At 40.0% G+C, this 14426-nt stretch overlaps 2 protein-coding genes across 4 annotated transcripts in view; one reads left to right on the top strand and one right to left on the bottom strand.

Annotated features, from left to right (window-relative positions):
* Positions 1-1304: 1304 nt before the first annotated feature.
* DUS4L (dihydrouridine synthase 4 like) lies at positions 1305-12132 on the bottom strand. Of its 3 annotated transcripts, none has more exons than XM_071423913.1 (7): positions 12000-12132; positions 11058-11192; positions 10656-10777; positions 7165-7282; positions 5661-5783; positions 4126-4352; positions 1305-2648 (listed from the first exon to the last, which is right to left on the bottom strand). In XM_071423913.1, exons 2-7 carry the CDS (start codon positions 11165-11167, stop codon positions 2383-2385), a joined length of 966 nt encoding a protein of 321 aa, XP_071280014.1. In that variant the 5' UTR covers positions 11168-11192; positions 12000-12132; the 3' UTR covers positions 1305-2382. The 3 variants fall into 3 exon arrangements, with proteins under 3 accessions (XP_071280014.1, XP_071280015.1, XP_071280013.1); XM_071423914.1 differs by lacking the exon at positions 12000-12132 and adding an exon at positions 11382-11993; XM_071423912.1 differs by lacking the exon at positions 12000-12132 and having other exon boundaries at positions 11058-11993.
* COG5 (component of oligomeric golgi complex 5) overlaps positions 12022-14426 on the top strand; it is a 174171-nt gene continuing 171766 nt past the window's right edge. The window contains exons 1-3 of the mRNA XM_071423903.1: positions 12022-12150; positions 12977-13116; positions 14105-14162. Of these exons, the coding sequence (XP_071280004.1) occupies positions 12096-12150; positions 12977-13116; positions 14105-14162 (253 nt within the window). The 5' untranslated portion in view covers positions 12022-12095. The remainder of the gene's footprint in view (positions 12151-12976; positions 13117-14104; positions 14163-14426) is intronic.

A 14426-nucleotide genomic window follows, 5' to 3' on the forward strand; every position in this document is an offset into this window, starting at 1 on the left:
ATATCTTATAATGAGAAATATGACCATATTGTAAAAACAACACTGGTAGCTGAATAACTCTCATCCTTAGCAATTTATGTATATTGGAATGTATGGTGTTCAAAGTATGGCTAAAGACTCCAACTTTGCAATTTATTCTATGGAAACACAGTGAAGTATGTTCAGATGCATACAAAATTCAGAATGGAAGGTGAACAATTCATTTCACCCTTGAAAAGGGATGATGAACTTCCATTGACTTTTATGATACATAACAGGCCAGATCAAGCACTCCATAATTACTACCATATTAACAGCAACCTAGGTCTTGTACTTCAGGCAGAAATCTCTGTGATTAATTTCACACAGGCATAACAACTGCTGCCTTCAAAATCATCAAGTACTCAGTTCCTAAATAGGTCAAGGTATTTCCAGTCCTCTAAAATTCAATTTTCCCAATACTACAGAAAAAATAAAGCCTTTGTGTTGATTATATATAGTAAATTATTCTTCTCTACTCCTTGAGGTTAATGGGAGTTTGCCACATATAGTAGTTGCTAGCCAAATCATAAAACTCTTAAAAAGATGGCAACGAAGGGCTTAGTAATACTTTCACAAATCCTTTTCTTCTACAATTCAATTGCATAGTTTTACTTCAGAGAAGGCTGGGAGCATTTCAGAACTGAGGACAACAGTATTGCAAAATAACTGGATGAACTTGATACTGGAAATTTGGTAGTACAAAATACCAAATCATGCAGTTGGAAAGTAAGAACTTCTGCTCTAAAAGTGGGAGCTCATAACTTACATGATAAATATTAGCTGAGCAAAAGTGAAGTATTAGAAGTAGTATTAACTCTAGAGGACGCTGCTGGGAATTTACCTGGAATGCTAAACAGAACCGTGCCCAACTAATGTCAAGAAAACCTTACAATCTAGAAGAGTGAAAAAATAGTTGTGTGAAGGAATGGACACACCAAAAATGGTTGCAGAGGTTGTCTCAATTAGCCTAGGAGAGCAAAGCATGTCTGTAGTTTTCCATTTGTTAGCACATTGGGAAGGTGATCATATCAGGAGAGTTATGTAACTTTTGCTGCCTTAAATAGTGAACTGGACTTGATGCCTTGGGTCATGCCTTTCAAACTTTTGTTTATATGCCTAAATCAGACATATTCATTATGAAAAAGAATCAAGTATTTTATGCTATTGCATTAAAAAAAAAGGTGATAATAAGATACCTGAACTATGAAAAGATTTGGAGAGTAGCATCAAAAGCAAGCTTCCCTCCTCCAGATTGCTGTCTAGTAAAAAGAATTACAACTGCATACAAAACCAAGTAATTTATTTAGAAAATCTGGAACTATTCACATATATATTCATAGAACAATCACAGTCAGAAAACTTGGCAATTTTTGGTATGAATTTCTATGCAAACATATAAAGAAAAAAATTATTTGATTACAAATAATTGTACTGTATAGTTTTGTGAAATTTCCCTTGCAGAACAAATGCAGCTGGTGTGTAATGTTATTATCTTGTTCTGATTTTCACTATTTTGCCCCTATATAATGATTCAAAGCCAAGTGGCTGTCATGCTTTGATAAGCAACATGCCAGCAGGCAGAAAGGACTGCAAGAGCCCCACTGAGAGAATCTGTCAGCTTTTCTTTGACCTAAAAAGTTCTGGTTTGGTAGATGATAGGGATTTAATCTTTATGCAATTTAATCTGTATGCAATTATTCTACAGTAGATAAAAACCCCTGAATTTAGTTAGATTAAACTTAGAAGGCTTGTTTAGATTCAGCTAAATTTGTACTTAAACTATCTCTTCCTTTTTTCTTCTTTCCCTCTTCATTTTCCTTCTTTCCATAATTGTTTATCTATTCTGTGTTTCTTTTGCTATAAGAAGTATGGAATTTTTCCAAGTTATAAATAACAGAGTTTTAGGCTGCAAAAGAAACATCAAATTTAAAAAAGGATAGTATGACGGGCTTTAAGCTTATGTTATCTAAAGCAAAAACTTCTACAGTTGCTCCCTTTGTGTTCTTTTGGTCTGAAATTACTGTCATTATCTGTAAGTAGTCCTGATTTTAGGAGGTGTAATGTAAGAAAGGCCCTAGTTTTGTAATCATATTGCTGTGAGCAATTATCTGGTGAAAAATTAAATTACTGGGGCCTTACAATAATCAGTCCTCTCTGGAGTAGTGCATTGTAATAGAATTCCACATTTGTAGATTCTTGAATATTCTTTAGAGCGAAAAAAGGAGACATAAAAATATAAAGTATCATCCAAATAATAATGTTTTGCTGTGTTACACAATATACAAATCTGACTAAAAAGTAAAAACCCAACGAAAACTTTCACAGTTTATCGACAATTGCAAAATACAAGTTTACATAGGACTAACATACTTTCATTTCCCCCAAACCATAATGGTCATTCAGATAATCTAGTACTGCTGAGGTACTTGATAAAACATTGAAAACTTTTTTTTCTTGCTTTGAAGTGATGCGCTCCATCATGTACATTAAGTGGTGGTGAAAACACGTAAAAGGAGTGCCGTGCTCAAGAGCAATGTCAACCCAGTCCTGGATGCACTGAAAAGGTGTCTCTTCATATCCTGCAAACATAGCTGGATTTGCCAAGAGTCCTCTAGCAACCATGATACCTTCAAATTGGAAATTAAAGCAGTAAGTTACATTCTAGTTTCAATTTTATGCTAAATCTTCCTGTGGATTTTGTACAACACCCCTTAGGACACCCACCCAAAGCTTACAGATAGTAATGGGAGAACAACAGGGATGAGTATTACAGCTGTATCAGAGAAATCCATTGAACAAGGCAAACCTCAGAGGATCTACAACACCTAACCACACATTCCAGAAATTTTGAAACAAAACACAGGTCACAGAAGCATTTCTTCCCTTCTTTTGAAACTGCAACTAATTAGTACTTTGTTCTTATTCGTTACATACATTATTGATTTGTAACATAAAATTACGATGGAAAGACAGAAGAGGACCGATAGTTTTCTGTGTAACTCAGTCTATTCACTGTCCTTCTTCCACTAAGAGATGGAATGGCTCAATTCAATGGCACAATTAAGAACATTTTAGGACTCTTGATCTGCAGTAAATCTTTCTGAACAAGTGTGTAGTATATTTGCAACTCTAATCCAATACTATCAGATAAACCCATACAAGTTCTATTGTAATTTTCCTGTGATTAAGGGTTTCTCATTTTCTGCACTATCAAGATATAATCTATCACACTCAGTCTTTTCTTAAAAAATAGGATGATCAGATTGAAAAATTTAATTTGTCATTGTCCATGACAGAAAAAACTGAATGCTTAATATTTTTACTACTGAAGAAGGTCAGCTGGACTATGAGAACATTTTTTTGTAATATGCATTTCCTTCCTGTTCTGTATTTGGGGGGAAAGTCACTGTAAGCAGCATGGCAGCTCGGTTCAATTTCTGTTGTAGCTATTAAACAGCAACAGTGTTGGCAGAACCCTGCCACAGGTACTGTTCTCTTTCCTGGAAGACACAAAGTCTGTAGATACAGATTACCTTTTCAGAACATACACCAAATTTCCACACTGACTTGAAACGAGAGACAGTTGCAGGATCTGTTGTGACTTAATAATTGAAAAAAATCCCCAAATTCTATGACTGAAATGAAATTGCAATGCCTCACTGTTTCCTTGAAGTTAACCATCTGGCTTAACAATATATCCCTTTTCCACTGTGTTCTTACTGTAAGAAATCTGCTCCTATTTGCAGGAAGTAGAGATTTCCAAGTAGAAGTTTACAGTTCTTTAAAATGATCAGCTCTATAAAGAGACAGAATGTCTGATGGTCCCCCTGAACTCCACTACTGAGTGATGAGATAGCATAATTAATCACAGAGCTTTTGTAATTTGCCTCAGAATTAATTATTTGTGGCTTTGAATAGCAGTGCTCTAGTGTTCTGATGATCACCAGTGATTCTGCTTATGAGTTTTTTAAGGCATCTAAAATAACTTCTTTCATTTGTCTCCTCAAAGAGAGAAAGCACTCAAATCATGTCCTACTTACATTCAAAATAAATACCTTGAAACCTGGGAAGTGTACTTAGAAAATAGAGTATGTTTAATCTTACCATCTGCTTCTGTCAAGTGATGAACATTTTCAGCATCTTTTAAAGATTTAATGTCTCCATTAGCCACAATAGGTATAGACATGCTTTGTTTAATTATTTTAATTGCATCGTAATGTACAGGTTGATGCCTTTCTTCTGTGCTTCTCCCATGTACTGTAATCCATGAAACTCCAGCTGCTTCAGCTTTCTGACATAGGTCAACTGTTCTTTTTAAGTCCTCATGGATCCTAAAATTGCAAGGAATGAAAGCAGTAGGTAGTAAATTTCCTGGCCTATATAAAAAGCACTCCTCCATAAGGAGGAATTACCACAGATTTCCATAAATAACAGTATAAAGCCAATATTACAGTTGGAAAACAGTGTTTGATTTTTGAGGTGTTTTTAAGATAGTTTAGTGTATGGAAACTGGTACTTAATTTAACATTTCCCGCTTATATCACATCTCTGTAATATACATAGTAAATTTTAGAAAGATTGAGCAAGGGTACCCAAAAAATCTAAAATCAAGGCCATGATTTTGCATATTTTGTGGGGAAAAAAAAATCTAATTTATAATAGTCCCCCTTTCCAGAAGAACTGGAAATTGAGTTGCAACTTAAATGACAAATAACAAAAGACACATAGGATATATGGCTAAATAATGGATCGAGAATGGTCATAGAATCATGGAATGCTTCGGTGTGGAAGCAACCTTAAACATCATCCAGTTCCAATTCCCCTGCTATGGGGAGGTAGTGGATCTTCCACTAGACCAGGTTGCTCAGAGGTCATCCAACCTGGCCATACAAACTCCAGGGATGGGCATCCACAATTTTTCTGGGCAACCTGTTCCAGGGCTTTAGCACCTCCACAGTAAAGAATTTCTTCCTAATATCTTTTAATCTAATCATGCCCTCTTTTAGCCTGAAGCCATTCCCCTTTGTCCTGTCACATCATGCCTTTGTACAAAGTCTGTCTCCATCTTTCTAGAGGACTCCCTTTAGGTACTGGAAGGCTCCTGTAAGGTCTCCCTGGAGCCTTCTATTCTCTGGGCTGCACACAAAGCAATGAAAAACAAGTCTACAGAAGTTTAGAAGCTGATGTAGGGAAGCAGAATGTATTCCTTACAGCAGCTGTGGGACCAGTTCTCAGTTTTGTTACCATCCCTTTATACTCAATTGCAACTGTGGCTCTGCTCTCTAATAGCTCACAAAGCAAATCCTTGTGCAAATACAGACTGTGTATTGCTTTTCTTTTATAGAAGCCCTCATCTTTTAACTTGTACTTTCATATTGTTTGGATTGCAAGAGAACTCTAGCTCACAGTATGTTATCTGGGTAAGTGGTCAAAGGCTGTGCTGGTTCTAAGTTTTCTATTACTTGCCCCAGACATTTGAGTCAAAAAATCTCAGCGGTCTTCACATGTAAGGAAATTACTATAATGTATAGTATTGCATTAACAGAATTATAAATATTATTACTATTACATGAAATTCTTTAAGAAAAAAAAAAAAAGATTCTTCCATGTACCACAAACAGCAGTTAAGTTAGACCTACCTTATTTTAATAGATACTGAAAATTTAGGGTTGTCAATCTGACTCCGTACATGTCTCACCATATCTTTAACAAGCTCAGGTTTATTTATTAAGCAAGCACCATAACCTTCTGACATCGCCCATCTTTAAAAGAAAAAGAACACTCATATTCTACATCTGAAGAAATGCAGATCACTATCAGTTACATACATCAGTTTCTTTCCTTATGACCTTCAGAATGTGTGGTACTGACTGTAGATCAATTATTTGTTTGCAGTTTGGTACAGCTTTTAGATCCTGGTTCAATCTCCATTGTGCTACCAGAACTTTGACAAGTTACCAATCTCTTTAGGTTCAAAATAGACTCATAAGGAAAATAAAATTTAATCTACAGTGCATGCATAAAAGAAATAATTTGATGTTTCCCCTTCCTCCTGTCACAGATTTCTTTTAAATAGATGACAACTTCATATTGAAAAGGAGGATTTTTTGAAGTGCAGGTGAGGACATTATTTCAGTGATATTCTGGTCTCACTATTTTGACCGGCAAGAATAACCTTTACTTCCACATAACAGCAGCAGTTTTTAAAATAATTTTTCTTATAGAGGCACATAAAGTACACCAACTTTTGTTAATTTGAAACTAATTTGTACAAGAAACAAACGATTCAAATGTAAGCATGTATTTTTGGCCTAAAAGAACAGACAGTTCTACATACTTAACAGTAGTTAGCTTAAAAAAACCCCAATACTTCCATGCACAAGCCTCAGATCTCTCCAGAAGGGCTTTCTCAAATACTATAGTTTTAGGTCAAGAAAACCTAATTAGAATAGAGAAATTAAATTTATTTGCACTGTAATATTATCTTTTACTTTCCTACATTTTCAGGTCTTTATTTAGAAAAAGACTGCCTGACACTCATGTAATAGATGGTTCTCAATGGAACCAATTAGGAAGAATCTTACTACTCTATTTCACTGCCAAAACAAAATCTTTATCAATTTAAGTGAGAAGTACATCACTAATTCACTAAACTTATAAATTTAATAAAAGATGGAAAAAATTATTTTCACTACTTTATCTGTATAATTTTATTTTAAAGACTATCCTTCACTTGCAGCAAATTTGAGACATCATGGACTTGCCTCATTATTCTGGAAATTGCTACATCATGATTCAAACCACTCTGCAAATTATTTGCAGCAAGCTCTTTTTGGTAGTGCACATTTAACAGTTGCTGAGAAGGGATGGACACTTCAGAGCCAACACTCAGTATCTCAGAAATTAAAAAAGGCAAGTTGGCAAATACATACAGTTTTCCCAGTAGTCTCACCATGGTGACAGGCAGCTGGGAGCACTCAGAACAGTGCCTTACCACATAGACATTTCTGACAGGTTAAAAAGCTCTTACTCTCCTGAAATCTATTTTTAGGTTAAGATAGAAATTATGATGAAAAGGAAGACGAGCATTCTTTAGTCTCTTAATTATTTATCCATATTTACCCAGCTTGTTCAAACCTTTACCTCTGAGGACAGCCACAGTTTAGGTCTATTCCATCTGCAAAAGGAGAGATGATACGGGCAGCATCACACAAAATCTGTGCTTCTTTAGCAGCGAACTGAACAATCAGTGGGTGATCACCTATGCCAATGAAAAGATATTTAGAGATTAAAAATTCCCAGAAAATAAAAGTAACAGGTTCTAAATTTTGAATGCTATTTTTGTATATTGTACATCTGTCTGACCATGGTCCTGGCAACCAAGTATAGGTGACCCTGCATGAGCGGGGTGGCTGGATAACATGACCTACAGAGGTCCTTCCAAGCTCATCTATTTTGTGATTCTGTAAGCCCTCAGTCACAAATAAACAAAGGCAGCTGGCCAGGGGTTACTTACTAAGTGAGTATGTCTATTAACAGAGGTGAAAATTCAGACAAATATAGGTGTACTACACAGTTGCTGGCTTAACATACACTTTGACTGACACTGGTCAGTTGCTAATCTTTCACAAAAACCATTTATGAAACTAGGCATTCTCTAATTTTCAGCAGCCTTCATGCTTCCCCTCTTAGCCTGCCCCTTCTTGTCTGCATGCTGCCCCTTTGCTGTGCTGTCTGTCTTGCCAGGTCTGACACTTGCTTACAGAACCAATCCTTCAGGAAGGAACTAAAACACCCACAAGCTTTGCCCTTCCTCATCCCTGCCCATCATTTTCCTTTTCTGTGCCAACATGGCTGTTTTCTGTCCACAACGTGACACGCAGAATTGGAATGAGCACACATGTGCAGAAGCAGCTCTAGCAGCTTTGTCTCTAGTGAGAAACCAAAGAGCCAGTGCTCCTCAGCTTGGGTCTGCTGAACTACTTGTGATTTACTAAGCCCCTGCAGAGAGCCAGATGGTCATTTGGAACACGAGTTCCTCTTTTACAGCTACTGCATTACATTAAAGGCATCTCAAATATCTCAAGCAGTCTCAGCACTCACTTTCCATATAAACAATTGCTGTAGTTAAAAAGAAGCAGCGTGGTATCTGAGCACTGATGGAAAGAGATGATCCAACAAATGCACAAAACAAGTGCACTTCTTGTACTGAAGAGACCACAAGTGCTTTCTAAACATTTTTCTGTTTTAGAGGTAAGTAAGAAGTTATTGAAATGGTGGAGATTAAGTAAGAAAGGCCACCACTATGCTCTCAATCAAGCTGAGGCACTTCTAAAAGTTACCTAAAAATCCAGCAAGCAAAAAAAAAAAAAATTGCACATATATTTTTTAAAGTGTCCTTTTAATACAGTGCTCTAGCTGAAGGAATTTACATTGTTATACCTAATATTTTAGAATAAGCCCACATGCCTAGTTTCTCTTTGTTGAGCATTAAGTAATAAAAATACTGAGTCTAGCCACAAAATTTTTTAGCAGCAGCCACAAAGAACACCTACCTCTGAGAAATATACAACAAAGAAACATGAATGCAGAAGAAAATGTAAAACATAAATTGCAAACCTACCCCACTAATTAGAAGACAAAATCCCCAAACAGCCAGCAAGTTAAACATAAAACCACACAACAGGTAAATGCCAATAATGTAAATACTATAATCTGGTCAAAGCATGAGGCAGCGTGTTTCACAGGCCTGTAAAATTAAGGACAGCATAAAACAACTAAGTAGGAAAAGGATGTTGCTTACAACACTAAAACATTTCATCTCCTCTTTCCCTATCCCAGCACTCCCCAGAACACACTCCATATCTGACCTGCAGAATTTCAATGCCACCGTACTTTGTGCAGAGCAGAAGTGTAAGTAAATTCAAGGGGGGCAAACGAGTAATTGTGGAGCTTTGAACCATATATATTTGAGTCAGTTATGTTCTTACTCATTTATTTTTATGTACAATGAGTTATTAATGGATTTTTTGAAGTTGCATTCCACTCATAAGAGTCTACCTGTGCTTTCCAATGTGAATTTTCTCTGTAATTGCTCTGTTCTATTTGAATAATGCACCATAATACTGGGTGCATTACTACCATAATACATAGCCAATGCTAAAACAGTGAAATACACTTTCCCTATTGCATATACACTTATGAAACCACAAATTCTGTGGCCTAAATAGACTAAATCATCCTAATTTATAGATCCTACATGCTGATCTTACTTGCATGTTAGTGGTGCTTTTCATTCCTCCAGCTGCAGCCTGTGCTCGTATATTCCTTGTCACACTGTTCTGCTGCAGCCACTTCATGCCAACAGATCTCTATCGTTCTCATCACCTCTTCCCACATACTTCAGATCTCTTTATAGCCATGACACTGTGTAAGTCCTCATACTTCTTCTTTTTATAGGTGTTCTGGTTATGTTTCTGTACCATGCCTGAAGCCTTGCTTCTCCCCCTCAACCCCAGCCATGCTTAAACCTCTGGTCTCTTTTGTGCTTTCTTGTGCTCATTTCTAGAGACATCCACCAACAGCCCTTTCCACTTTCCAGTCTGGCTAATATGAAACCCTTCTTCTTTTCTCAGTCCTTCACTCCACTGTATCAATGGCTGGTCTACTACTTTTTTCACCTTCAGTAACACTCTTATATTTGCTAGAGACTAGAAAACTTTTCCTGGATGAGTTAAATGTTTGTTTCTGAAACACACATGAAACAATTCCTAGAAAAAAAATCTTACTGCCATCTTGTACCTGGCCTAACTGTGATGGATGGAGTTACTTGTCAAATTTATTTGAAGCTCATTTATAGTAGCCTGTGTGGTGCTGCATTTTGGATTTTGTGGTAAAACCAGTGTTGATAATTCACAGCTGTTTTGGCTGTTGTTGCAAAGTATGTAAGTATGTGCACAGTGTCAAAACTTCCTGGTTTTCTCACTTTGCTTGCCCTTACCCCCAACAAACAGACTGGAGTGGGCAAGAAGTTTGCAGCAAATCTATGACAGCTGACCCAAATAGGAACAAGGAGTATTCCATACTGTATAACATCAAGCTCAGCAAGGAAACTGGAAAGATAGGGAAAGGAAAAAGTGGGTTGGGACAAGGAATTTTTGTTCCAGTGTAGCTACTGCTTGGAGAATGGCTGGGCAGTGGTCTACTAGTAGGAAGTGATTGCCTTTGCAGAACTTGTTTGTTTCTTTCCCTTTTTCTTCCCTTTACATATTAAGCTGCCTTTATTTTGACAAATGAATTTTTATTTCATTTGTTCTTCCTATTCTCCCCCTGTGCTGCTGGGAGAATGAAGGAAGAATGAGTGAGTAGCTATGTGTGGTCAACCTCCACAGATATAAATCACTTTGGAGGCCTTGATTTCAGGTGGAGACAAAGTTTTCCACTATTTCATTTCACCCGCTATTGCTGGACTGTGCTTACTCTCACTTAGACTATTTCTGTGGTTTTATAATCAGACAATATACAAAAATTGTTAATGGATGTCAACTTGTGTAACTCACTTTATTCACCAGGTCAATTTCACTTATGATCACAAAAAACATTCTGACAAGGCAATGGTTTCTTAAAAATAATACCTTTGTTTGTTGTGAATTCGCTGTCTCTGGCTTTTGCAGATCTCACAAAATCAGCTGCCACTATCATTGGTGTGTAACACAAATCACAACTGTACTTCCTCACCAAGGTTCTGAAAGCCAACCTGCAGACACATGAAGATTAAGAGGTAAATAGTTAAGGCATTTTTCTGATTAGCTACCCTAAAATGCTGTTCTAACATGTAAGTAAGTAAGTATTGTGGGGATGTTCAAGTATTTTATGTGTACATCTGTAATGAAAATATGTAAAATAAAACACGTCCCACATCTACCTCTGCCTTAAATAAAGGAGAAGAAGGTAATCACCCATTTTTAGTCATTATAAATTTGAGAAACAAGTTTCTAAACAGAGAAAATGACAGATCTGATATGACAGTTACTTACTTTGAATAGCGGACCATAGGAGCACATATTTTTACAACTTGCCCAGAATGAAACAAATCCATGGGATCTTTTAGTTGGCATTCTTTAGTTTCTCTGATGTCATCAATCATGTATAACTAACAGTCCTTTCAGCATCTGGAAAAACAAACAGCGTCTGAAACGTTCGTCATTCAATGCAGAGCAGCACAGTTTACACAGCACTGCCGTTCTGGTGAAGCGGCCGGCCAGAAGCTGCTCCCCGCAGGGTGCCAGGGACAGCCCTCCTGGCACGACTCCCCCAGGCACGGCTTCCCTCAGGCACGGCTCCCCCCGGCACGGCCTCACCCTGCACGGCCCCTCGCGGCATGGCCCATCCCGGCACGGCTCCCCACGGCGCGGTGCATTCGGGCACGGCTCCCTCGGGAACAGCCTCTCCCTGCACAGCCCCTCACAGCACGGCTCCCCACGGCGCGGTGCATTCGGGCACGGCTCCCCCGGGCACAGCCTCTCCCTGCACAGCCCCTCAAAGCACGGCTCCCCCCAGCACAGCCTATTCGGGCACGGCTCCCCCGGGCACAGCCTCTCCCTGCACAGCCCCTCACAGCACGGCTCCCCCCAGCACAGCCTATTCGGGCACGGCTGCCCCGGGCACAGCCCCTCACGGCACGGCTCCCCTCAGCACAGCCTATTCGGGCACGGCTCCCCCGGGCACAGCCCCTCACGGCACGGCTCCCCTCAGCACAGCCTATTCGGGCACGGCTGCCCCAGGCACAGCCCCTCACGGCACGGCTCCCCTCAGCACAGCCTATTCGGGCACGGCTGCCCCAGGCACAGCCCCTCACGGCACGGCTCCCCTCAGCACAGCCTATTCGGGCACGGCTGCCCCGGGCACAGCCCCTCACGGCACGGCTCCCCCCGGCACGGCCCATCCCGGCCCGCCTCGCTCCCGGCGGCCCCGCTCACCACGTGCCGCCGCCGCCGCCCGCTCCGCCGCGCTCCTTCGCCATCATCGCCGCGCGCCGCGTCCGGGAGTGACGCGCGGGCTCCGGCACCGCCAGCATGGAGGAGGCGGGGGCTGCCCCCGCCCCGGCGCTCGCCGAGCTGCGGGCGGACGGTGAGGCGCGGCCGCGGGCTCGGGGGGCAGCTCCGGGCACAGCCCCCGCCGGCACGACCGCGCCGGGGGCCCGTCCGCGGCGGCCCGTCCGGGTGCCCGTCCGCGGGAGGGCGGCGTTGGGCCGGGCGGGCGGGGGAGCCCCGCACCGGCGAGTCCCGGGAGTTCGGGCGGAGGAGCGAGTGCCCCGGCGCGGGGAGGGACCGCGGTGGGTGCGCAGAGTGTGCGCTGGGGCTCGCTTGCTCCCAAAGAGAAAAAAATTGCACTGGAAGGAGAGGAGAAGGTTCTCGGTTGAGTTGAGAGTAGCTGTTTGGGAACAATGGTTTTGCTTGATCCAGAGTCATAATTGCAGTATTATTTCATAATTGTTTTATAAACTCACACCGTTGTCGAAATCCGGTATGATTTAATCAAGTTTTGTCTCTTGCTACTTGTCAGTGATCTGCAGGTGACTGGTGTGTTTGGTTATGGGTACAGGCTCAACAGTTTCACCCTGGTTACACTGTAAAGTTTGAGAAAATAAGGTACTTTTTAGTGTATTCTGCTCAAGAGAAGGGTTTCGGGAATAAAGAACATGTGACTTTATCACCATTTGCAAAAAAAAAAAAAATCCCCAAAACAAACACGAACCCCAGTTACCGGTTCCAGACTTGTTTCTCGTGATTGTGCCCTCTTCCGACGTTTGTACTATGTGATGTAGAGAACATTTACTGTTATGTTGAATGTTGAAGAAATTGAAGGTCAGAGATTTGTACACTGCAGAATTAAATATTATTTAATTCTTCCAAACCATGAAAATAAAACCCTAAAATCCTAAATCCTTTTTCAGAATGTTATGCTGACTTCTTCAGAGAAGACTTTGATGTGAAAGCTTACACTTCCCAGTCCATCCATCAGGCTGTGATAGCTGAGCAGCTGGCCAAACTTGCTCAAGGTATTAGTCAGTTGGATAAAGAGCTGCATTTACAAGTAAGTTTAAAACATACCTGTTATTCTGGGGTGATTGATATAAACTAGTCAAAAAGTTAGTATTCTTACGAGCTTGTAACTTGTGAAATTGCCCAGTGTCCTCTGCAAGCAGTTACTAAAGGTACAGTTTGCAGCTAAACTAGTAGTGAGTTTGACAACTCAGTTAACCCCACAGTCAGTACTGCTAGCAGGTAACCATGTATTATTTCAGTTTTTGTAGTCTTATCTCTGTGTGATGTTTTACTCTTCCTGGTAGGAAGGAAGACTCTTTCCAAATGATTGTGTCAGCTATCATAAACACTTGAGGCCATGTTTCAGCATGGCATTGTGAGAAGATAGAGAGAGCTTGCACCTTTACATCATGTGCTGAAGAGTAGCATAAGCCCAGGGACTTACCTTTAGCTAGGCAGATATAACCTATGCTAACACACCCCTACACCTTCAGAAAGGCTTTTGAGTTAAGATAGAAGACCTTTTCCATGCAGAAATCATAAATCCACAGAAGACATTGCAATGAGAGCACTTGCTAAGTTTGTCTGTAGTTTCAAAACTTGCTTCTTCCCTCCCCCTGCCCCAGTTAGTAAGTTCTTTGGGAACTTACTAATACTTACTTCTATAAATGTCATAAACAGAAAAAAAAAGAATATACATAATTATGGTGTGATTAGTAAGTTCACATTTACAATTATTATTAAATATCAAGATGTGTTGAAATGTGATTGCTCTGCTGTCTTTAATTAAGATGTCAGCTCTGCTGCACATCTTAATTAATTTCTGACCCTCTTCTCATTCTCAGCTTGCTGCTTTTGTGAGTTAAAACACCTTGTGTTCTTAAAACCCTTTCTCCTGTGAGATGTACTTGCTTTTTTCTGTATCTGGCTAATGTAGGGATGCTGATACTTAAATGCCTAATTGTGATATATTTAATACTTCTTTTAGGCTCATGACCCCATTTTTCTCTTTTGATTTCTTTATTGGTTTTTTTAAGGTTGTTGCAAGACATGAAGATCTGTTGGCCCAAGCAACTGGAATTGAATCCCTGGAAGGTAAATATTGTTATATTATGCTGGCTATCCTTACAGTGGAGGAAGCACTTTCAGGATTTGTGCAGGGAGCTCATTCACTGCCAGCTTTGGCCCCTACTGTTAAAGCTCCAGATCTGATTTCTGAGGAGTAACATGTGGCAGCTTTTTTATTTTAGTTTTTTTTCCTTATGTCAGTAGATGGAGCTCTAAGGAGAAGATTTGGCCGATACTTCTCTGGAGTAGCTTCTTCATCGGAAAATGTATTTTGATAATGTTCTGAGCAAC

The sequence above is a fragment of the Agelaius tricolor genome, unplaced genomic scaffold, assembly GCF_023055355.1.
Source record: "Agelaius tricolor isolate 1412-34295 unplaced genomic scaffold, bAgeTri1.0.p SCAF_3, whole genome shotgun sequence".
In the NCBI taxonomy this organism is placed as follows: domain Eukaryota; kingdom Metazoa; phylum Chordata; class Aves; order Passeriformes; family Icteridae; genus Agelaius; species Agelaius tricolor.